Source organism: Staurois parvus, unplaced genomic scaffold, assembly GCF_062004578.1.
Source record: "Staurois parvus isolate SC_StPar_1 unplaced genomic scaffold, SC_StPar_1.0 ptg000303l, whole genome shotgun sequence".
Taxonomy (NCBI): domain Eukaryota; kingdom Metazoa; phylum Chordata; class Amphibia; order Anura; family Ranidae; genus Staurois; species Staurois parvus.
Window position 1 is genome coordinate 8,518,395 of NW_028318099.1, and position 25,244 is coordinate 8,543,638.

Genomic DNA, 25,244 nt, shown 5'->3' on the forward strand with positions numbered 1-25,244 from the left:
TCAGAAATGTTGCCTCCATATGAATTGCTCTGTATTCAATGCATACATTTTCTACTAAATCACAAAGCATACACTTTATTTTTTCTATATGGTCACGTGACTGCAAGGCTTCAGCGAGTTTGTCTGTCTGCAGTTAGTGGGCAAGAACTCTACCCTGACCAGCCCCACCTTGCAGCCAAGGATGCTGGTGGGATGATGTCATGTTGTGTGGGATTCAATGGTGTTGTCAGCCCTACACCGAGAAGACACTTGCTGGAGTTTTTCAAGCACATGACTGCATAGAAAAAACAAGGTATTTACTTTGTGTTCAGTACATATACTTCTTCTAAATTTCAGAGCAATGGGAAGGCAACATTTAAAGAGTGGTTAGTGTTTTGCTTTTCCTTCCCACTTTAACCTGAGCATATGTGAGGTCACCTGCAAAACTTGCCCAACCAGTGAAGACAGCTGGAGTTAGGAAAGTACTTCAAAACCGCAAAAGAAAAAAAAAAGATAAAACAAAATCTTGGAAAACTGCTACCAAAAACATGGGAAGTGAGAGCTTTGTAACCCTGTGACCCCTCTCACTTCATTATGGAAGACACCCCACCTTAGGGAGAGGACTGTTCCCTTATCTATGGAGAAAGAGAAAAATGATCGATGCACAAAGATTTTCTAATGCTTCATGTTTCCTATTTTTTATTTCACAAATATACCGTATTTGCCGGCGTATAAGACGACCCCCCTACTTTTCCTGCTAAAATGTAGTGTTTGGGCTATACTCGCCGTATAAGACTACCCCTCTTCCAATGCACACCAGTGGGGGGAATAGTGCCCCATCGTTGGTGTCAGTGGGGGGGGGGGGAATAGTGCCCCATCGTTGGTGTCAGTGGGGGGGGGGGGAATAGTGCCCCATCGTTGGTGTCAGTGGGGGGGGGGGGGAATAGTGCCCCATCGTTGGTGTCAGTGGGGGGGGGGGGGAATAGTGCCCCATCGTTGGTGTCAGTGGGGGGGGGGGGGAATAGTGCCCCATCGTTGGTGTCAGTGGGGGGGGGAATAGTGCCCCATCGTTGGTGTCAGTGGGGGGGGGAATAGTGCCCCATCGTTGGTGTCAGTGGGGGGGGGAATAGTGCCCCATCGTTGGTGTCAGTGGGGGGGGGAATAGTGCCCCATCGTTTGTGTCAGTGGGGGGGGGAATAGTGCCCCATCGTTTGTGTCAGTGGGGGGGGGGAATAGTGCCCCATCGTTGGTGTCAGTGGGGGGGGGGGGGAATAGTGCCCCATCGTTGGTGTCAGTGGGGGGGGAGGAATAGTGCCCCATCGTTGGTGTCAGTGGGAGGAATAGTGCCCCATCATTGGTATCAGTGACACCAATGATGGGGCACTATTCCTCCCACTGACACTTGCTGACCCTGTTCTCGTATGGTGCTGCTGCAGCCAGCATATGTGGTTGCAGCAGCACCTCTACACAGAGCACTTACCTGCTGCTCCGGCACTCAATTTTCGCGGGGCCGCTCGGCTCCGCCCCCTTGCCGGTGATTGGCCGCCTGTGTGCCTTTCCTGAGCTACAGTTCTGGCGGCCAATCACCGGTGAGGAGGCGGAGCCGAGCAGCCGCACGAACATCCAGTGGCCGAACTGAAGGAGACGCCGCGCTTCCTGGACCGGATCGTCGTGGGACTGGATCCAGGTAAGAGACATCAGCCCCTGCAAACCCCTGTACTTAATGCCGCAGCCCCCCTAACATGTGTACCGGCGTATAAGACGACCCCCGACTTTTGAGAAGATTTTCAAGGGTCAAAAAGTCGTCTTATACGCCGGCAAATACAGTATGTCTAGCTCACAGTAATCTGTTTAGGCACAGACGACCTGGCCCATGGCAAGTTGAGGAAATATAAAGTTCTGAATGTTCCTTAGTAACTGTTAACCTCCCTGGCGGTATGATTATTTCAGATTTTTGGTGCTGAAAGCGGTACCATTATTTTGTATGGAAATTTGGCATTTTATATTGTAGGCCTGTAATTCTTAGGAATAACTCACTGAAATCTGTCCGAACAAGAGTCTAGTAAACATCCCGGGTAGGATAAAACTTGAAACACGAAATCATAAATTATAATTTAATAATCATAAAAATATAATAAATTTAATTCAATATAATCAAACCAAACACACTGAAATTTGAAATATAGCGCCAAGTTCGCACATCACTGAGCAAAGTCGCAAAATCGTTTTCAGTGTCTGATGACGAATTTCCCCACGAATCATTATCACTCAATTCTACAAGTGGTTCTGATTTACTAATCGCTGTTCTCTAGTTGGTCTAAAACCGCTTTTGACCTAAAGGGACGCTTTTTGGACGCCATGGACGTTTCTCAGTTCCCAGGTAGAAAGAACAGTAAAAACACAGGCAGGGCACAGGACAAAGCACTCGGGACAAAATGTATTTGATACAATAATGTTATACTATGTGATTTTAGTGAATGTCATTTTTTCTCATTTTCAAATTTCCCTCCGTTCCATCCCCGTACGTCCAGACGCTCTCAGAGGACGGAACCCAGATGACAGATGCCGACATCCGCCAGAGGACATTGCTGGGGACACCGCAAGAAGGACATCGCAGGACAAGGTAAGTGACCGAGTGATCGCGGAGCAGGGCCGCATGGTAAGCCGAGTGTAGCTCGGGGTTACCGCTTGTGGTACTGAAACTTTACCCCGAGCTACACTCAGGAATACCGCCAGGGAGGTTACAGGGAACTGGTCTCCTGGTTTGGACCCTGGATGGAGTCCAACAATTAGTCTAAATTCACTTTCATTTTCTGTTGTGTTTGGCAGAAACACACAGCAGTCCATTTAACATGATTTCCTATGGGACAGGTTCACATCTCCGTGTTTTCACCCGAAGCGGTTTTGGAAAGGGTCAAGGACTTTTTTTAAATGCAAAACATTGCATTTTTGGTTCAACAGACTTCAATGGAGATGCTGCAGAAATCCATGTAGTTTGTTTTTGATGCATTTTTCGTTTTAATCTGCCCAGCAATAAGTTGGGGGGAAAAAAAAAAGTGAAACGCATCACAAAACACGTAAAAAATGCACCGCAAAAAGCACTGCATAGGTGTGAACCTAGCCTTAGATTTGGTTGAGAAACTTAAATGTGTAGTTGTATTTAACAGGAAGGATTTTTTTTTTTTTACAGTTTCAAACATGTAGGTAGCTGAAAAAGGGGGTAGCATTTTGTGAGCAGGTAAAGTTTTCATGCAGAAGAGTATTTCAGAGGAGCCAAGGGATGGGAAAAATTAAGTTCTGTACACATACAAGGCAGTTGTGTCATCGGTAGCTTGCCAATGTTAAAGACAGAAGGTTCCAAACCCAGGAGAGCAGACTAACAGTTAAATATGAGGGCTTAAAATTTCAAGACCTGATCTACTAGCCAAGCCTTAGAGTTACTCGCCACCAACAAACACACACAGATACCTGTACACACACACACACGCACAGACGCATACACACAGATACATGTACATACACAGACACACACAGATACATGTACATACACAAAGACATGTACATACAGACACGTACATACATGCACAAACACACGTACATACACGCCGACACATGTACAGATACACACATGTACATACAGACATGTACAATTGTACATGCACACACACACACACAACCCCCCCCCCCCCCCCCCCCCATAAAAAGTTGCAGTACTTCATTGTTCACTCACAGATCCGGGTGCTGCACTCTAGGGGGAGGCAGAGAGCACAGCACACACTCCTTGCTTTGCTTTCACTGCGACCAGCTATTAAGCAGTCTGACGGCTCCCAGTGCCAATGACAGATCGGGCCTGCTCAGCAAGACGGCCCTGGGGTACACACTCACCCCCACCATAATTTACACTCACGAGCAGGCAAGTGGAAATTTCAAGCCCTGAATATGCCATATCTTGCAAGTATGCGCTGCATGCTTCCATAACAAAAGCTCCAGAAGACCATACTAACTAAAGATCTGCTTTAACCACTTCAAGTCTGGAAACTTTAACCCCCTTCCAGTCCAGGCCAATTTTCAGCACTCACACTTTGAATGAAAATTACTCAGGTATAGAACACTATCCAAATGAAATTTTATCTTTTTTCACACAAATAGAGCTTTCATGTGGTGGTATGTAATCATCACTGGGTTTATTTTTTGCTAAATGAAGAAAAAAAAAAAAAAAAGACCAAAAATCTTAGAACCCCCCCCCCCCCATGTTTTTCTTCATTTTTGTTAATTGTGCAAATAAATATACTTTCTTCATAAATTAAGGCCAAAATGTATTGTGCCACTGCTTTTTGTAGAAATAAGTCCACAAACCACGGTATATATATTTGAGAATAGCTCAATCCTGATGTACCGACTACCTATATCATTTCTTGGGGCCGTAAAAATGCCAAGACAGTACAAATAACCCCCCCCCAAATGATCCCTTTTTGTAAAGGGAACAGTCTGAGGTATTTAATAAGAGGTATGGTGAGTTTTTTGAAGTTGTCATTTGCCAATTTTTTTGGAAAATGAAAGTAAATACATATTTTTTGTTGTCATTTTAACAAATTACTTCTGACATGGCATGGGCATGCTTGCAATTGCACCCCAAAACTTATGCTGCTGCTCCTCCTGAGTATGGCGATACCACGTGTGTGAAATGTTTTCAGAGCCTGGACACAGAGGGGCCCCCACATTCAATAATGGAAATGATCAGGACCTGCTGGTATGGACATCAAGGACACACTGGTGCGGCGGTGATCAGGACGTGGTGTGGCGGTAATCAAGATCCACTAGTATGGTAATCAGGACCCGTTGGTGACCGAGAAGGAGCTGGAAGCGGCACCATGCAGTTTTTTTTTACATTTAGACTATGTCCTAATTGGACACAGTTGGTTACATGGTATAGTACTGATTTCATTGGTCCTGTACCAGGTCATGTGATAGGCGGGACAAGCAATCACCGGGTTCACAGGTGCACGCTCGAGCCTCTGATGTGGGTGGCCGTTTGGAAACGTCCACCCGCATCGGCATGTTTCCTATCCAGCGGTTTATGTGCTTAGGCTGGACGGGAAGAGGTTAAAACCAAACTCCACCATCCTCAAATTACAGCGAAAACTCAGGGTGCCAATTAGAGAACAAATTCTGACATCTAGAAATCTAATTGTGCAAGTCTTACTTTATTTCTATGGTTGATAAATAATCTGGAGCACCTTTTTGCGAAGTCCATGGCTGGGCAGGAGGTTGCAGAGAGAGGACTGCTGCTGTATATGTAATGGTATCCGTCCTATACACTTCCAGCTGAGTCAGATCTAGGGCTCGGCAATCAGCAGGGAAGGTGAACTAGCAGCTTGTTTAGCTCTGACTCAGCAGAAGGCATGCTGCACCACTGCAGAGCGACTGCTTCTCCCACACAAATAGCAGCTGTCCTCTCTGAAGACACCCGCCCAGACTGACGATTAGTATCTTTAGCACTTTGGGTTCACCTATAAAAGATTTCAGGAAGTACACTTGGACTGTAAAATAGGTGAGCACTTCAGTGACAAATGTATTACTGTCTGAGATGCAGCATATCACTTTTGGGCTCGTCAAAAGTCGTCTTAATCTGCACACACGTTTATGAGGATGGATAATCATCACCTCTGTTTACTTTAAGCTGAATCAGCTGTTTAAATGATTCTCAACCGCCCTATATTAGAAGTACTGCTACAGGGCGGCAGGGATGCGCAAAATCACACAGTGAGGAACAGAAGTATTTGAACATCCTGCAATTTTGCAAGTTCTCCCACTTAGAAATCATGGAAGGGTCTGAAATTCACATTGTAGGTGCATTCCCACTCTGAGAGACAGAATTTAGCAGGAAAAAAAAAAAAATTCAGGAAATCACATTGTATGATTTTTAAAGAATTTATTTGTCTTGCACTGCTGAACATAAGTATTTGAACACCTAAGAAACAGCAAGAATTCTGGTTCTCAAAGACCTGTTACTGTGCCTTTAAAAAGTCCACCTCTACTCCACTCATTAATCTAACTTGGTAGCACCTGTCTGAGCTCTTTAAAGACACCTGTCCACCCCACAGTCAGTCAGATGCCAACTACTACCATGGGCAAGACCAAAGAGCTGTCAAAAGACACCAGAGACAAAATAGAAAGGGCAATTGCCAAGCAGCTTGGTGAAAATAGATCAACTGTTGGAGCAATTGTTAAAAAATGGAAGAGGCTAAAAGATGACTGTCAGTCTCCCTCAGACTGGGGCTCCATGCAAGATCTCACCTCGTGGGGTATCACTGATAAGAAAGATGAGGAATCAGCCCAGAACTACAAGGGAGGAGCTGGGTAATGACATGAAGAGAGCTGGGACCACAGTTTCAAAGGTCACTGTCGGTAGAACACTACGCCGTCATGGTTTCAAATCATGCATTGCATGGAAGGTTCCCCTGCTCAAGTCATCACATGTCCAGGCCCGTCTGAAGTTTGCCAATGACCATCTGGATGATCCAGCGGAGGCATGGGAGAAAGTCATGTGGTCAGATGAGACCAAAGTAGAACTTTTTGGTCTAAACTTCACTCGTCGTGTTCGGAGGAAAAAGGATGAGTTGTATCCCAAGAACACCATCCCTACTGTGAAGCATGGGGGGTAGTAACATCATGCTTTGGGGGTGTTTTTCTGTGAAGGGGACAGAACGACTGCACTGTATTAAGGAGAGGATGAATGGGGTCATTTATTGTGAGATTTTGAGCAACAACCTCCTTCCCTCAGTCAGAGCATTGAAGATGGGTTGTGGCTGGGTCTTCCAACATGACAACGACCCGAAGCACACAGCCAGGATAACCAAGGAGTGGCTCCGTAAGAAGCATATCAAGGTTCTGGAGTGGCCTAGCCAGTCTCCAGACCTAAATCCAATAGAACATCTTTGGAGGGAGCTGAAACTCCGTGTTGCTCAGCGACAGCCCCGAAACCTGACAGATCTAGAGATCTGTGTGGAGGAGTGGGCCAAAATCCCTGTTGCAGTATGTGCAGACCTGGTCAAGAACTACAGGAAACGTTTGACCTCTGTAACTGCAAACAAAGGCTTCTGTACCAAATTTTAACACGGATTTTCTCAGGTGTTCAAATACTTATGATTTTTATAGAATTTATTCGTCTTGCACTGATGAACATAATTCAATTGTTTCTGTCGCAAATGCACTAATACGGCTACAATCACCTCATATAAAAATCATACAATGATTTCCTGAATTTTTTTTTTTTTTTAAATTCTGTCTGACTGGGAATGCACCTACAATGTGAATTTCAGACCCCTCCATGATTTTGCAAGTGGGAGAACTTGCAAAATTGCAGGGTATTCAAATACTTCTGTTCCTCACTGTGTATATACGGTACTTGATTTTGTATTTATAGGTAGGGGGCACGCACGCACTCCGTACCCGCGCCGCTATTGGCTCCTCGGCATGTCAATCACCGGGTAAACACAGATCTCTCCTCTGCACAGCAGAGCAATACAAAGCAGCTTGTCCACATAGTAACACAGCACATAATGTAAAACACAACAAACTGTTAACCCTTTGATCACCCCAGATGTTAACCCCTTCCTGCCCAGTGCCATTAGTACAATTGTCAGTGCTTTTTATTAGCACTGATCACTGTATTAGTGTCACTGGGGTTGTCAGTGGTAGTTAGTCCCCCCCCCAGTGTCAGAATGCCTTCTGCAGTCCCGCAATAAGTCGCTGATCGAAGCCATTATTAGTAAAATAAATAAATATTCCAGTATAATACTGCCATTTGTAGGCACTATAACTTTCACGGAAACAAATTTAGACGTATTGGGATTTTTTTTTGTTTTTAGCAAAGACATGTAGCAGAATACATTTTGGCCTAAATTTATGAAGAAATTTTATTTTACTTTTTTTTTTTATTGGACATGTTTTATAGCAGAAAAATAAAAAAATTGGTTTATTTTAATTAATCGGTCTTTGTTTATAGCGCAAAAAATAAAAACCGCACAGGTGACCAGATACCATCAAAGGAAAGCTCTATTTGTGGAGAAAAAAAAAAACATAAATTGCAATGCTGCATGACCGCACAATTGTCACTTAAAGTAAAACGGCGCTGTATCACAAAAAATGGCCTGGTCAGGAAGGGGGTAAATCCTTTGCAGGGCAAATGGTTAATGATGACAGATTCCCATATATGTCTCATCTGAAACTCACACTTGAATGTACACCTATGCCTGCCTAGATGGCAACACCAAAGTGTTACTATACCCAGGACCCTGCATTCACTATATCTGGTCTCCCACAGTACACAGAACAAGGAAATGCAATTGTTTTAGTAAATATAAACTGCTAAATACCTTTGCTCATCAGCCGTTAGAGCAGTCTTGTGACTTTATCAGTGTTCAGCAGAGCACTGGTAAAGCTTGTAAGAGTTTTCTTTCTGCTCCAGGAGGATGCAGAACCCTTGTCCTCTGTCTGGACAGGGCTGATTTGCCCTGTGCTGATCACATGCACTCTCCCAAGAATAAAAACCTCTCTGGCAATACACACCAAATATAAGCATGAGCAGAGTGTCTCCGAACGATATGTCTTATCAGGAGATAAGAGGGGGGCACTGGAAGAAGGGGAGGATCAGAGAAGTCAGGATCAAAATAGCATTTTTACACAATGCAGAGGATTAACCCCTTAGGTTCCACAGTGAGTAAAACAAGCATGCTTTACTGCATATACAGACTGATTTTAATGTTGTGGGTTTAGTAACACTTTAAGGCTGTTTACTGTACAAAGTTGCAATTCTTGTCTTTAAAATAAACATGAGATAACGTTTTGCCACTTTATATTCATCCTGATTAGGTGACGTTCATCTTTAACTCTCAATCTCCTGCATAAATAGGAAACTCATTGATATCATTTTAGCCAAGCAATCAAAGTGGGATAAAATAATTAAATCAGGGACACTATCTCTGGATCTATAAAAAGTCTCATACACTGTCATGGAAATATTTATACCATGACCTACACAAAATTAAATCTAGAAAACCAAACAATATAGAATCTCTTTGTTCACACCAGAACGTGATGTGGGAAAGTTGCATCCCTTGTGTGTTACCACAGATTCACATTTACATAAGGCACCTCGGAAAAACAAAAAAACATGACTATACTTACCCTTCCAGCAGTATATTGAAAACTCGCCCCTTCTCTGGTCCCCAATTACTGCAAGGATTCTTTACTTCTTGGTGTGCAGAATACACTCTCCTGCATTGACCTCTGTGGTTCCTCCTGCTGGTTCACACATCACTACAGGATGCAAGAGCTGGCAGGGGGAACAAATATTCAACTCATCTGATGCGCAAATACACTTGCAGTTGGGGAACGAAGATGTGGCGATTTTTCAATACGTGGGCTTTCAGAAAGTCAAGTATATTCAGGTTTCCTTTTAAAAAGGTGGGCTATTGAGTAAAAGTGGCTCTGTGACGACAGGGTCACTTTACCTTCAATACTTTGAGCGACTGCCCTGGAACAATATAATGCAGATCAGAAAAATCAAAAAGGACAAAATGTCCCGACCGTCACACTTTGTTCTGGCTTAATGACTGAGCACTGAAGTCAGAGGATCACCATGAGAGTAAAGAAGAAATAATTTTCAGATACAGAAGTCAAGACAGTCAGCTGGCATGTTCTAATCAGGCAATTTGTTAAGATAAATAAAACATTCCATTAAATCAGACTGTATCCCTTAGCCCTACTATTTTGTCGCCTCTCCAAGAGTTACAATCCCTATTTTGATAGTGGGAGAATAGAGGCTCTTCCATAATAGGAATTTTAATTGTCAGTCAGGATCCAAGAAATATTTTCTAACTCTTCATAAGATACTGACAAACAAGATATTCCACTACACACAAATCTCATTTTATGATCAAAAGACAGCAGCAGCTTGTAAACAACCACATCCAAAATTGTACTGAACACTCCCTGCACTGCTGACTCAAGCACTTGATTCATAAAAATAAAAATTTGACCCTATCCAAATAAATCTACAAAATCAACCCCTTCACATTGGTGGAAACTGGCACTTTAAAGGGGCTGTAACCGAGGCTGGTAGAAGGGCCCCCTAGTCATGGCGGCATTATGATTGGCTGCACATTGACATAATTGGGAGCCCATCCTACTGGATCCTGATAGTAGTTGACTGTGAGCGCCAGAACAAGACACTGACGCTTTTCTGCATATGACAGTTGTAAAGGGGATGAAAACATAGCAATATGAGATCTGTAACCCAACTACACATGCAGCTTCAGACAACATATCAATCCACAGTTCAATACCTTTAAAACTGGAAATGTTTGTAACAACTGGACAGATGGAAAGCTAGCTTTCTGGAAAAATCTAATAAACGATTCTATAGCAGAACACCAAACAGGACAAGATAACGAGAGCTGTGGTCACAAGGTGCTTTAATTGGATGAAACAACATGGATATTTGACCTAAAGGGGATGGGACCGTTTTTGCCACACTCATATTTTTCCTGTTAGAAGGGGAAATCCCTTTCCTGTTTCACAAAGAACTGAGCCAGCTCAGCAGACTGTACATACAACATACTTTATTACATAATTAAAGGTAACTTTAATTTGAGGACAGAAATACAGAGCCTACAAAGCAGACTTGTACTTGGAGTGAACTGCAGACCTGGGATAATTACACAGGGTGGGAGGTTGGTTTTCAGGGTTCACTGCCTGTATGCTGTCACTGAATCATTAGGCAGCAAAGCCAGATGAGGATGACAACTCTAGCTGGGAAACGTCATCACATGTAATGCCACCATCAGTACTTAGGAGCCTGGATCAGACAAAGGTCAAATATCAATCTCATCCATCTAAGTTTCAAACACAATGAACAAGAACCACCAAGAAGCCCAGATTAAAGTATAGACTTAAAAAAATATTAACCTGTGCACCAGTGAGGATGCCAATACATAGTATAATCACATAGTCAAAACTGAATCAAACACAAGCCCCAAATATCTGCGAGCCGATGACACGTCCATAGTGACAATGATAAAACCAGAAAGGATCACATGAGAATTCTGAAGAAAGCTAGAGTGCTAGACAAGACAATTCATTACTGTTACTATTCTGACTTCCTGAGCTCATAATAGGATATTTACAGAGCTCTATATTAAGCTGTAAACAGGCAGACATTCCTCCTTGTAGTACATTACTGACACAAGGTACTTAAATTACAGCACATGTCCAGCCAGATATATCACCCAGGCATCCTGTACTAACCTTGCCCTGTTTCCAGCACTCTCTGAAGAGCTTCCAGTTGCAGTTATGTTTATGATCCTTTAACCATAGAATGTGCCGATCACAGATCCAAGAATGCGGAATATCACTGTAAGTCCTTGCATTCTCATCCTGGGACATCTTGCGGCTCTCGGGAATTTCCTCCTTTGGCTCGGTTTTTATGCTGAGTTTAGGTGGTCTTGTGGCAGGAATCTTGTTTTCAACCACTGAGGCAATGATGTCATCCAAGATGTTTGGCATGGACCTTCCACCCTTACCACTCTGTATTTAGAAGAAAAATGACAGACCACAATTAGGCATATACGTTCCAGAGGAAGCAACTACATGAAAAGGCATTGATAAAAAAAAAAAAAAGGTGGTAAACGGCATGCGGTAAGAAGGTAGACTAAAGGTTACCTGGTTCACAAAGAAATTTGCATCCCTATTTTTATATTACCCAGCAACACTGAAAGGTGCTTTAGCCCGCTGTCAGCTGACATCACTCAGTTGGTCCAGGTCCTGGAGAGATCCCAACTGAAAAGGACTGGCAACTGGCTCAGCCTATCTGCAAGTAGCTGAAAACCTGGGCCAGCCACTCCCACCGCCTTCACAGCTTGGTGCTCCAATGAGCTTTGGAGGGACAGAGCAGAGAGCAGGTGACTGACAGTCAACGCTCTCTGCTCACTGAAGACTGAGAACCAAGTGATCAGCAGTCTTTGATTGTTCAGTTCTCAGTCTTGGAAACAGCGGGAGACAAATGCAGAAGTGAATTTGCAGTACAATCTTTTTTTTTTTTGCTCTATGTTGTCTGTTAAGAGCTCATAGCTGGCCTTATTTCTAAAGATCACAAAATCAGACATTATATCAATACCAACCCATCACGTATTTGGCCGATTGCTATGAGCAACACATTTAGTTACAGCTGATAAAAAGTACATATACTATACTGTCCTAACTGCTTGTGCTTAGAATAAGCATGTGAAAAAAAAAATAAAAAAAATTAACAGGAGCCAAAACTTGGAAACCCGGAGAAAACATTATGGGCCCTGTTTCTTCAATGGTCAAGGCCCTATAAATCAGCCACACTTTGGGAGGGATGGGTAGATTAAATAGATAAACTCAAAGTTGTTTGGGGATTTTTGGAGCGCTCTCTTGGTTTTTCTTGTCTATTAAATGTTAAATACAACACTTGCATGTCATCACTAAAAGACAACTTTGCTGCTCTGTCCCTCGTCTTTAGTTGTCTTTGGCAGACAACTCATATAGGAGAACTGTTTGCTAAGATAATTTGTTTCCCCTTGTTGAATTATTTACCTTCCAGTGATTTCTGCAATATCAAACAGCCCACACATGCAAAGTCAGATGAATCTGGTGTGCATTTTTTTTATTTATAAATGTAAAACAAACCACAGAGATGGGTATACTATACAAAAAATGGTGCAGCTTTCACTCACTGGATTTCCTACAGAGTAAACAGGTGCAAAGGCAATGCCGGCATCAGTGGATCCCAGACGCAGCTTTCCAGCAGTGGTGGTCAGGAGGTCTCTCAGTGTGGAGCCTTGTTCGCTGGTCTGAGTGGGGGGTGATGAGGATTTGCAGTTTACACTATCGTTACCATCTTGTTCGTCCTTGATATGTTTTCCCACTGGACACTCCTTATTCTCTGCAAAGACAACAGAGAAGTTGGAGGGGTTAAAAGTAACAAGTTTGAGAGACCTGCTACACTGTGTGCAATAAAGAGAACCAGCAACAACTGGGCTTACTCATGAATCTGACTATTGCTACTTTATTATCACTGTGCAAGCCTAGATTTGAATGTGCCCCTTATGTAGCCTTTTTCCAAACCTGACATGTCAGCAAGTGTCAGGGGGCAGAGAACATCCAAAATTTGACAGCTACTACCCTGTCTGATCTCACAGATTGACTGTCAACTTCTGAAAAATGTGCAGATCACCTCCTGGAAATGCTAGCTGTCTGACTGCTAATTTTGTTCTAATAATTTCAGCATTTTCTGAGTCGCCGATTCTGAACAAATGAAGAATTAAGACTTTACTGCAGTGATTTGCAGCATGCTTGTTACAAGCCAGCAATGTAAACTACTAGGATGAGAAGTGATAACAAGCAATGGAAGTCCCATATTCTTTTAATAGAGTGTTCCTTTAAGTAGTCCTGATACAATACTTTGAAAAAAATGATGATAATCAATTGCTTAAATAGATCAGTCCATATGTCATATATGTTACCAACACCAATGGTTTTTAAAGTGCTCGTGCTTAAAATCCACTTTGTGCAATCTTGTGCCACCTTAGTGCTACCAGAACTCTCACCTTCAATTTTCTTTAACAGCGCGTGTATAAATGATCTCCGTCTCTCTCCTCCACGCCTTATAGACACTCCATATCCCTCTGACATATGGACTGATATAGTTAAGCAATTATTTGCACTTTATTATGGACGATTTGTTTAAGCACTTTATTTCCACACAGGATTATGTTATATTGCATATATGCTGATGTCTTTTCTATAGCAGCGCTACATTTCAAAATTTTGCACATTCATGTGGGAACACATATTGATGTCATCTGCAGCATTCATTCACTGTCTCTTTATTGCACATTTATTAGTTGGCGCAAGAGTTTTTTCATTGTTTTATTTCTAGTCATGATACAAGTCCGTTCACACCAACAGGTGAGAAGGCCAAAGTGCCTCCCCCTTCCCCTTTGTTAACTAACCCCAGCAGTATATGTCTGACTGTCCTACCCACTTTTGCGCTCACACACATTAACATGAAATGGGCCCAAGTCTGCTCACCTTTACCTATGGTGTCTCTCCCTGACTGGATGAACCAGTGAGATGTCACAGTGACTTTGATTCTGCAGCTATTAGGCCAGTGAGAAATTATTTCTACTGGGTAATGTGGCAGCAGAACCGCTGTGATTGTGCTGCTGGCAATGGGGAATTGTCAATGTAATCGTCATTTCGGTGTCATCACTAATTAGATAGAGACTCACCCTTTTTTTCTTCTCTGGCCTTCTGTTCAGCCAGGTCTGCTAGCCAATGCAGCGAGGAATGGGATTCGGGGGATGCCAGCTTACTATCCGCGCTGCTGTCACTTCCAGGGCTCACATTACCGTTGGTTTCCGGTTTTTGAGGAGAATTCTGTTGCTGTGATTCAGGCAAGCTGAGAGATATCTTGTTACTGTGATTGAGAACGTTCTGCAGCACCTAAACAATTGAACAAAATGCACATCAGGTCAGACACAGCACTTTCTTGGTTGGCCAATACTTATGAAATTTTTTTTTAATGAAAAACCATTTTGTAGGCATGTTCCTGTTGCTAACAGCAAAAAAAAAAAAAAAAAAAGTGACAATTTTACTTCTAGTTTGGTTGGAAAACTGATCAAAGAATATGATTGATGGAATATTTTCTTAAAGATCTCCTTTCATACATAAAGCAGAATGATTTTTGTAACTCTTAGTTAGGACTTGAGATAGGAGAGTAAGGTCATTCTGGGAATACAAATAAACATTAGTGGTGCACGGAAATGAAAATTCTGGTGCCAAAACTTCAAAATGCACTTGGCTGACAACCGAAACGCGCAGTTTTTAAAAATGTATATTTTTTTCTGGGAAAAAAACCGATTAAAAAGAACCCCAATATATACCCCCTTTTTTTGTAAAATATGAAAAAGAGGATGTTACGGCGAGTAAATAGATACCCAACATGTCATGCTTTAAAATTGCTCACGCTTATGCAATGGTGTGAAACTGCGGTACTATCTCCATGGGTGATGCTTTAAAACTTTCTGCAGGTTAGCAGTGTAAAGTTACAGAGGAGGTCTAGTATTATTATGCAGTATTTATATAGCGCCAAAGGGCTTGCTCAGCACTGTACAATAGCAAGGGGGACAGAACATGAGACAAGACTACAAGAATTATTGCTCTTACTCGGACGTTCATGGCGATACCTTACGTGTGTGGTTTGAACACTGTTTACATATGTGGGCATGGCCTACGTATGCGTTCACCACTATGTGCGAGCATGGGGTGGGACGACAGGGGCACTTTAAACTTTTTAATTTATAAAAAATTTTTTTGGACTGTCCCTTTAAAAAAAAATGTAATCAATTTTATTCTTATCACAAGAAATGCATGCATCCCTTGTGATAGAAAAATAAATAGTGACACGTCCTCTTTACGGAGAGATATGGGGTCAATAAAACCCCACATCTCTCCTCTACAATATAAAGCATTGGATCAAAAAAAAAAAAAAAAAAGCAATGATCTAGTGCTTTACAAAAAAAAAAAAAAAAAAAAAAATAATATGGCAGGAACGGGAAGTGACATGGCTCCGATCCTACAAAGGCATAGGGATGAGTGGCGGCCATCTTTCCTTCACTCATCTCTATGCCCAGAGCAGGGATAGATGTTTTCTCAGGTAAGGCTGAGAACTACCAAGTGGCAGACAGTGGCAGTGACGGCAGGCGGTGGCAAGGGGCGGGGTTTTTTCAGCACCTGTATCGGTGCTTTTTTTTTTCCATTTTGGCCAATGGCCGTCAGGGGCGTTTTCAGCCGAAACATTTCGGCCACCGAAATTCCACTGCATTCCTAATAAACATTTGTATAATTATGTATAATAGACATGGCTGCAAAGACAAATCTGATATAATACAAAAACACAACTGACATTCTGTTATCTTATTCTATACATTGAAAGTGCAAATGGGAAGCCGGGGATCCAAAATTGGTTTGGTTCCTCCGTGTAAAGAAAAGTCTATACTGTAAAGTACGATTGTCCCCTACACAACCAGCTGAAGCATGCTTACAGGATAAAGAGTTTATTCCCGAGTTAAATTGACCCTCCATTTACTCATATCACTCTATTCAAACTAGCCCTGATCAAAGGGCAATCTTTTTGCTCCTGGAATGCGTAGGCCTGTTTTTGAACAGGAAGAAAACTACTCTTGGGACACCTAAACCTTTGGTGCGGTTCTCGTCCTCCTAACACCTTACAACCTATATTTATACAGCATTACTATATTCCATAATGATTGACGGATGAGTCAAATTATATGAGAAGTCTGTTTTATTACAGCCAAAAAAGTTTTGCTGGAGTTGGGCTTTAAGAAAACCGACAATGTAGGTGTGGTAAATTGGTCATAAACAAAACAGTCCAATTAGGACGCATTCACAAAGTCAGCGCTCATCTGTGGCATCTCTCCGAAACTGATCATTTTAAGCCGTCAAGAATGTACTAGTTCTGGTGTGCACGTTATTCATACATTTTGTGGTGATTTTACTTTTAAAGCCTCATTCACATGGGCGCTGAGGCCCGCAGTTCATGAACAGCCATGTGTTTATGCGGCTTTAGCCACTAGATGCTACGTGTAGAAAGCCCATTCAAGTCTATGGGGAAACAGTGTTTGTACAGACACAGCCACTTGGTGGACAGGCGAGCAGCCCTGAATGGAGACAGTGCAGTTGTGTTCGTTCAGCCACTGATTCTCCATAGACTTGCATGGGCTGCCCGCTTTCAGCACCTGCTGGTTCCGGCCGCATAAACACTACGGGTCTTGGCATGCATGTGATTGAGGCCTAAAAAGAAAAAAAAAAATCACCACAAAAAGATAGGAATAATGTGTAAATCAGAAGCAAGACATTCTTACCAGTTTAAAATGATCAGTTTCAGAGATTCAAAAATGCCAGATTCAGAGAGCTGAGCTTTACCGGATATACGCATGTGCCAAATAGTGAAGTAGAATCCATTACAATGTCAGAAACCTCAATCAAAATGAAGAAAAAAAAATATGAAACTTGAAAAAACTTAAAATACGAGTCCTAGAGCCAAGGTCCATTCTGTTTAATATCACTGCCAGTATGATTAAATTTATATGATTGGTTAATGTTGATAGAGTGGAAAAGACTCAGAACCCCTTTCAAATTTTGAGAGACCTTGATGGGGATGTGTCCCTCTGTGCATTGACAACACAGAGGTGAGGAAAAATCTCCACATGGATACAACAATAAAAATCTGTCAAGGGCTCGTCTTTCCCTGCTCTACTAAAGACATTGTAATTGATAACTGTGTCCCTCTTGGAGGTTACCGCTCACTTGTGATGCCCATACACTAGATGAAAAATTGTTAGCAAATCTGTCATTTGTACAGTTTGTTCTATTGTTTTTTTTTGTCCAGAAGGAAAAGTTCCATGTGTTTCCCCGTTTATAAATCACAGTTTGTATTGTGTATGTGGGACAAAAACGAAAAACTGATTTATGTCCACTGAAGGATTTAATGTTCATAAATCGGTCATTACATGATGGCAATATCACTTACTCTTATAACCGCGTGTTCGTTTTTTGAAAACAAACGATTTTTTGACTAGTGTATGGCTAGCATTACTCTCCTGTTGACTGCACAGGCAAATCTCCCCAATTAAATCAGGGAGAACAGTAAAAACTGGAGAGGTATTAACCCTTTCCCAATCTAAGCGAGACCCAAAAAAAAAACCCTCAGAAATTGTTCATAGACATGCATGTTGAGGATTTCTGTTACACAGCCTCACCTGTGATACGCCATTCAGTGTAGGTAGCTTGCCAACCTGTGAATGCTGTTTAATGGCACACTGACAGTGTGACCTAATCCCAAATTTGTCTCGGAGACTGTGCATTGCTTCCAGAAGATCAGTGAGAACTAAAACAAAAAGCAAGATATTTAGCAGGTCTTCATCTACAGTCTTTGAAAAATAGCAAAGAACGCCTACCTCCTAGGACAGCCAATTCTAGATGGGATATTTATTTATTTTTTTAAATTGGAAAGTTTGAACATAAGCTTGTTAACAAGCATAATCAGAAATAAGGTTCCAGAGTGAGAGAACACTAATCGAAGATATCAATCACTAAAGTCTGTGACAAACACAGTCATCATTAATGCATTACAAATTTGAGACTTCCAATATACCATAATCCAGATGGAATTATAATACTTTTTTTTGTACAGGTATACTGTGACTGGTGTACGCAGACTGCACAGATTTGGTACTGCTTCAATTCCAATTTTCTGCTAGCTGAAGGGCATCCTAAAATGCCTATAGCTGTATTCTATGTCAGGGGTGCCCAGCCTTTTGAAGAGCAAGGGCCACTTAAACTAAGGACTCTGAGTTTTAATTAAATGGTCCCACTCATACATCACAAGCAGGTATATTACATGTTTAATATGTCTTACCTGAGCTTGGAATAATCTGTGTGGGCATTAGGTGCTTGTAATCGTGAGGTTGCCCTTTGACACATTTCAGCCAAGTGTACAGTTCCTTATCTACAAAAAAAAAAAAAAAAAATCCATTGTAATAAAAGTAATAAAACAAACCTCACATTACCTCCTCATCAACCCTTTGCAATTCCCTGGCAGTCATACCAGTTCCAGACTTCATTAGGGAAAGTGATTATAACCTGCCACCACAATCTTTTTCATTGCATCTTATTGTGACAACCTAGCTCTGCACTCCATCTAGGCATTAGCTGGCTCAGTTACAAATCTCAGCACACCTAAAGTAGAAAATGCCCTTTCTAAATTGCTCCAGCTAGCAACTTGTATTACAAGGATTGGTTACTATTAAGGGTTAAATATCAGAAGCTAAAAAGGAGAAGAAAAAAAAAAACCTTCCTTTTCTTGAAGCCTATGGGTCAATTAACACCCTTTCAAGGTTATGAAGTTGACATGCTGTGCTGTGATGTTATCACTAAATCATCCCGGTTTTGACAGGTAATTTAAACTGTTGGTCTGAGCAGAGGATGCTCTTTAACCATTTGTTAGTGTCGCTCTGACAGAATTCATGGGTCATTAAATTTATGGAGATAAAATCAATTCTCCTTACCATAGTATGGATTTATGTTTTAATCTGATTAAAATTCTCCTATCCCATCAACAGGCAAAGTGATTTATTTGTAAAATATGCTGATCCGTATATACCATTTATTTATTCAGCTTTAATTAAATTAGGCTGTTAGGTCACTTTTGAGGTTAGAAAGGTTTGCAGAACAGACGGGGTACAAAAACAGCAAATATTACTAAGAAACAATATTATAACATTGTGTGGAAGGGTAATGATGGCTATACATATTATGGGTCATCAAATTTCTAGTGTTTTTAGTGAAAAAAGAAGCTCTATAGCCCAGTATTGCGGCATACTGTTCCTGTTCGGCTAATGAACTCTGTAAAAGTGATATTAGAGGCAGGCTTTGAAAAAAAACTTGTGTTCTCTGTGCAGTGGTTTTGCACACAGCAACCCTGATCCTCCTGTTCTTGGGTCCCCCGCCAGCGCTCTTGTCCTCTCCCTTCTGGAAGGGGCCCCCACAGCAAGCAGTTTGCTATTGGGGGGACCTGAACAGGCTCGCTTCTGAGCTGCTGCTCTGCGTGTTCATTCACACACAGAGCTGTGTCCCGCCCCCCCTCCCTCCTTTCATTGGCTCACTGGCTGCAATTGAGTATGAGCCAATGAGGAGAGAGATTCCTTGGAGAGCCAAGGCTCTTGTGCACATCGCTGGACCGCGTAGAGGATCAGGTAAGTATTTGGGGGGACTGCATGAAGGTAAAATACCTGGAGCCTTTACAACCACTTAAAGTATGTTGTCCATTTTAAAGGAAGAATAAGTCCATTTATGGACAGTACATATAGTTATGTCACAGTATGGAAAGGTTTACAGGTATTGCGTTATTCAAGATGCCTCTTTATGTAATTAACATTTCAGTCTGAGTTGCAGCTTGTGCTCACTTCCTGCCAGGCCAGGATGAATGTGCTGTGAGCCTTCTTATACTGAAATTGGGCCCTATTCCAAACCACACATACACTGTATTCTTTATAGGGTAGCAGTATCATGCTATTTGGAGGAAGACGTTTTAAATCATGGCATTGAAATCTATGGAGTATAGCTGAGCTCACCCTCAGTCCCCCGGAGCCGAACTCCACTAAATATGTACACATTTCAATCTTCATTTCGCATTAGCATGAAACAGGATAGCTCCACCTGAGAATGAGCTGTACGCAGACTGAAAGGGAAGTTATGAAACTGCTCGCTGTAATCACTGAAGGGGAGTTTCTCCAGCACAGAAATAGCAATTCACCAGCTAGAACATGACTGCTGGCTAAGCATTTCTGGGGGAAGGCAAGGTAAACACAGCACAGAATGGAGTGCTTCATGCGTACTAACCTCGAGAACTTTTCCGTTCCTTCGCTTTGTAACAATCCAGACAGACCACAAATCCACATTTCTGGCAAACCCAGTGGATGTTAAACAAGGTGGCTTCACAAGCATCGCACATCTCACGCACACCGCGCACTGCTCTCTTCCAGGCTATTTTCACTGAAATAAAGAGCAATTTAACAAAGCATGAAAGTCTGAGATGCAAAAACATTTGATTCCAGGAAAGTTAACATTCTTCTGGTGGGCGACCTTGATTAAAAGGCCTTTGTTAGTATGCAGTTTTTCAGTTTTATTTGCCAAGAAGAAAGCATCTAAGATAATACTGCTGAAGTGTACCTGTGCCTTCACACCAATTACTAAGGATCCCTTTATGCATTCTAGGCCATCACTTCTGGCCAAGCTGGGACTAAACCCCACTCTTGTCATTTCACAATTCAGTTCATAGTAGAGACATTGGCACCATCTTGCAAATTGCAGAGGTTTTGGCATTGTGATGACTTTAGGTCAAATTTATGTCTAGACCTTCAGGGGTTGTACAGAAAAATGGAGATTGGCAAGTTTAACAGGTACTTACAGAAACCATAAAGTGTGTGCATGTTGAGAAGTTTTGTTACCAGTAATCCCCAAGGCCCAAGTTAAAAAAAAAAAAAAAAAAAAAAAAAAAAAAAGGTTTTGGAGCTTTAGGTGGCCATTCCTCCTTACCATGTCAAGATCTGAGCAGATTATCCTCCTATGCTTCATCAGCCATAATGAAGCAAGGGTGGAGTTAGTTACCCCCTAAATGAAGTTTTAGATGAGCAATGACTTCATCCCTATCTTAGACGTAACTCAGACTTGCAATGTGAGACCGACAATTGTTACAGGAAGAGTCTGCATATGTAATGAACAATTATGGCTGCTCTGTGTACATAAATTATACAAAAACAATTGTAGGCCTTAAATTTCTTTTTAAGTGAGCAAACTTACAAAATCTGCAGGGGATCAAATAATTTTCCCACTGTATGGGGTAGTGTGCAGAAAAAGCAAGTTCAACAGACATGGTATGAACAAGTCTATAGCAGAAGAGAAAACCAGACTGTGTGTGCGCTGTCCACATCCCAGCAAATCACGTACAACTATTTAGTCATGGACTTTGAGGGGAAATAGAAGAGAAACTGAATAGTGTGAAAACAACTTTATTATGTACCATCAAAATATATCGCACGACATTAAAAATTATATTCCACATAGGTGTTCACAACATGCAAAGATAACGATTACAATTCCCATGTGGACTCTACGAGTTTCAGGAACCCTTCAGGAGCACATGTGACAGAATCAGTACACTGGAACCAATTGATAAACTGTAATATCAATCAGCAGGTTAGACTGGAATTTATGGAATGTGCATGTTGCCCATAGAGGTGCAAGCGAGTAGACCAACGTGAAGACACTGCCTCTTGGATGGGAAATTCAGGTACTTTCAGTAAACAGGCAATGGTCTTGTATAATCTTAAAATAGAAGAACATATTCCCAATGGGGAACCATCCAGACCCACTGTAAGTAAGTCATCATAAAGACAGCATGATAGGAAAGGTAGTAAAGGCACATATATTCCAAAGAGGGGGCTCTTGATCAGTATCTTAGAAACAAGTTCAGTTCACATCAATCCACCCTGTATTATTCCGTTCATAGTTGAACATGGTATGACAAGCCCTTCATGTTTGAAGGCAAAGTTAGGAAATGAAAGTGAGATTGGGATCAGTTGTTATAGAAACAGACCATTTTCCATTCAGGCACTTGCATGTGATGTGGCTCAATGTTCTTGTTTATTACCTTTCAATTTACCAACTATACCTATTGGGACATGCTATTTTACTCCATATTAACCTCAGTTAAATCCCATTCATCATCTCTGCTCATTCAATCTATTGGATGTGCGTAGTGTAGACAGTTCCCACAGACTATTTATAGAGAAATAAGGCTTGGACTGTAATTATGGGATAAGCTTATTCTGAAAGCATGCCAGACTACGACGTACCATCTTTTTTCACCCAGGACATAGCAGCTTTTTCAGACGTCACCATCTGACAGAATTTATCTCCAATGTAGCCCAAGACGTATTTTATGGAATCCAGATCTAAATCATCATCTTCATAGTTCTCATGTGTCCATAAGCTCAGTGCTTCGTCATCATACTGGTCAGGCGATGAGAATCCATCTATTCTAACAATCCCGTTTTTACTGAATGATAACCTGTAATACACAAGAACATAAATTGTATTCGTGTCTAGCGGATGGTGTCTCTTGGATCTTCGCTCTGAAAAGCATCTGGTATAAGGGAATGTTTTCTTCCGCTTAGATTTTAGATCTGAACGATGTTTTTGGGGTTTGGCATTTTCAGAGTCTAATGAGTTGTGAAGGAACACAAGCGAATAATATAGAGGTTTTGAAAATATTTAATGGACAACTTCACCTTTATTAAAGCAGTCTTTGAAATGTTTTCCCTGCCAAATTATCCCCTACCAAAATAATTACCTTCAGCCTCACTTCAGAGTACTTCAGTGTGGCCATACGCAACATTACAGATTCTTTACAGAAATAAGTTCACACCATGCCTGACTCCTTCTGCACATGTGTTCCACTTAGCCCAATTATTCTCATGGCTGAAGCATACTCCTCTGGACGGCTGGGAGTTGCCTTGATAAGGACCAGCCAATGGAACGACAGGCCAAGTGACACAATAGCATAATAGGAGTTGGACATGGCTGGTACTTTTTTTTGTGCAAAGGTTGCATGGTGTCAAGATTGGACAGCACAATGAAGAACTCATGAGTGGGTCTGATAAGTATGTTGGTGGGTGGCTGACACTCAAGGGCACAGGAACTTCACAATATGTCCTATTGACCTTTGAAGGTAACCAATCGGAACAGAAAGATGAGAGCTGCTGATTAATGTTTGAATGCGCATTGTTCGGGCCTTTCATGTTCATCCTTGCTTCATGCATTTGTGATCCAGGTCTGCATTACTAAATAGACAAAGATAGGCATTGCATCATCTTCTACCTTGCACATATAAATGATGTCAACTGTGAAAGCTCCCATATGTCTAACCTCTTTAGGCTAATTTTCAGGACAAAGCTTCTTGTGTTTACTGTACATGGCTAACCCATCTCTATCCCACTTTATGTTACTATTAGCCTGAGCAAAAAAAAAAGAAAAAAGTGAACTGTTCTAGAACTATCGCCGTTTGGAAAGAAATATGGAGACTTATTTGCCTTTAAGGTAAACAAGCCATTTCTAGGCAGATAAAATCCATTTTCACTCCAGTAACAAGAGACGTGCTGGCTTGATCTCTGAAGTGAATTCAATCTGCCCATAGTTAGGGAACAAGATCTGCTTTGCAGTTATATCTGTAAAGAACACTGTATCCTTGGCATTTGGATGTACTTACTGGATTGCTATATGGCTTTAAAAAACATCTGAAAATGATTTAAAAAAAAAAAAAAAAGCCAGAGGATAAAAATGTGCCTTGTTTCTTTTTAATATTACAAGATACAGTTAAGTATCTATGGGGTAGACAAGCAGAATATAATATGTTAACTCCGTTTACCTTATACAGTGCATACAAGCATATCTGCTGGCACAAACCTAAGGCCTAATGCACACAGGACATTATAAAAACACTCCTAATCTTTTACAAGCGTCAAACGTTTGGGCATCAATTCATTTCATTGGCCAGAATAAATTAAAGCTGAAGCACTAACCGTGTCTAGCGTTACACAAGTTTACACGCATCAAGCGTTTTTTCTGCCAAAACACTGCTGCACCTGGATGCACTGGCCCTGGGTTTTCTTTTTTTCCTGTTGCTAATCGCTACTACAACTAACAGCTTCTAAAAGTCTATGTGTGCATGGACACCTAGGATAACAGGAAGGGCTGTTTGGAAGCAGTAGAAAAAACAAAACCCGCCTGAGGACCCTAAAAGTGACTGCAAAAACACCTTGTGTGCATGAGGCCTAAAAGGCAAAGCAGCTTGTGTTTTTTTTTTTTTGGATAACCGGAGTGCAGTTCATTTTGCACTCCTGTGACCCGGTTTCAGCCAACAGCAGTTAATGTTACAGAGACTGTCCAGGCTCTGAGAAGATCATAACCATATGGTCGGGAACGCCCAGAAGACGGCAGCTGGTTCAGCATCTCAGTGATCCTCCAAGAGCCTGAGCAAGTCTCTACACCCCCCCTTCCCCACAGCCCAGCACTCCAATGAGCACTGGAGGGGTCGTGCAGAGAGCTTTAGATTGACAGTCACAGCTCTCTGCTCAGATCGGAGGAGAGAACTGAGCAATCAGTAGTGTTTGAACACACAGTTCTCAGTGCAGAGCCGGTGGAGGGACCGATGCTGCATCTACCATGGTGAGATATAGATATATCTGCCGAATTTCAATCCACCTATAGCCGGCTTTAGGAGACTGAACATATGGCATCTAGCAATATTTGAAGACTGTAAACAGACACTCCAAGACCCTGTATATAGATAATAGTGCATCAAAGGCAATGATTATCTACAAAGCTAATTATTTTGCTAAACTGTTTAACATGCACCAAAAGAAAAAGTTTCATTCATTGCATTCAGCTCCTCTGTTCTGTTGTGAGCTGACTACACACAACATCTTTATGGTGGGAGTGGTGTCATCTCGCAGAATTATCTTTTGCTAAACTAGCCAAACCCTCCCTCTCCTCCATCTCTACAACATAGACACCAATTATTCTGCAATCCAAAA

The 25,244-nt window shown here is 41.7% G+C and overlaps 1 protein-coding gene across 2 annotated transcripts in view; it reads right to left on the bottom strand.

Annotated features, from left to right (window-relative positions):
* JMJD1C (jumonji domain containing 1C) overlaps window positions 1–25,244 on the bottom strand; it is a 362,032-nt gene that overhangs the window by 15,321 nt on the left and 321,467 nt on the right. For both annotated transcript variants that reach the window (XM_089683212.1, XM_089683213.1), the window contains 7 exons: window positions 22,506–22,720; window positions 20,491–20,643; window positions 18,509–18,598; window positions 17,850–17,977; window positions 14,298–14,511; window positions 12,741–12,949; window positions 11,290–11,568 (listed from right to left, as the gene is read on the bottom strand). In XM_089683212.1, the coding sequence (XP_089539338.1) occupies window positions 11,290–11,568; window positions 12,741–12,949; window positions 14,298–14,511; window positions 17,850–17,977; window positions 18,509–18,598; window positions 20,491–20,643; window positions 22,506–22,720 (1,288 nt within the window). The remainder of the gene's footprint in view (window positions 1–11,289; window positions 11,569–12,740; window positions 12,950–14,297; window positions 14,512–17,849; window positions 17,978–18,508; window positions 18,599–20,490; window positions 20,644–22,505; window positions 22,721–25,244) is intronic.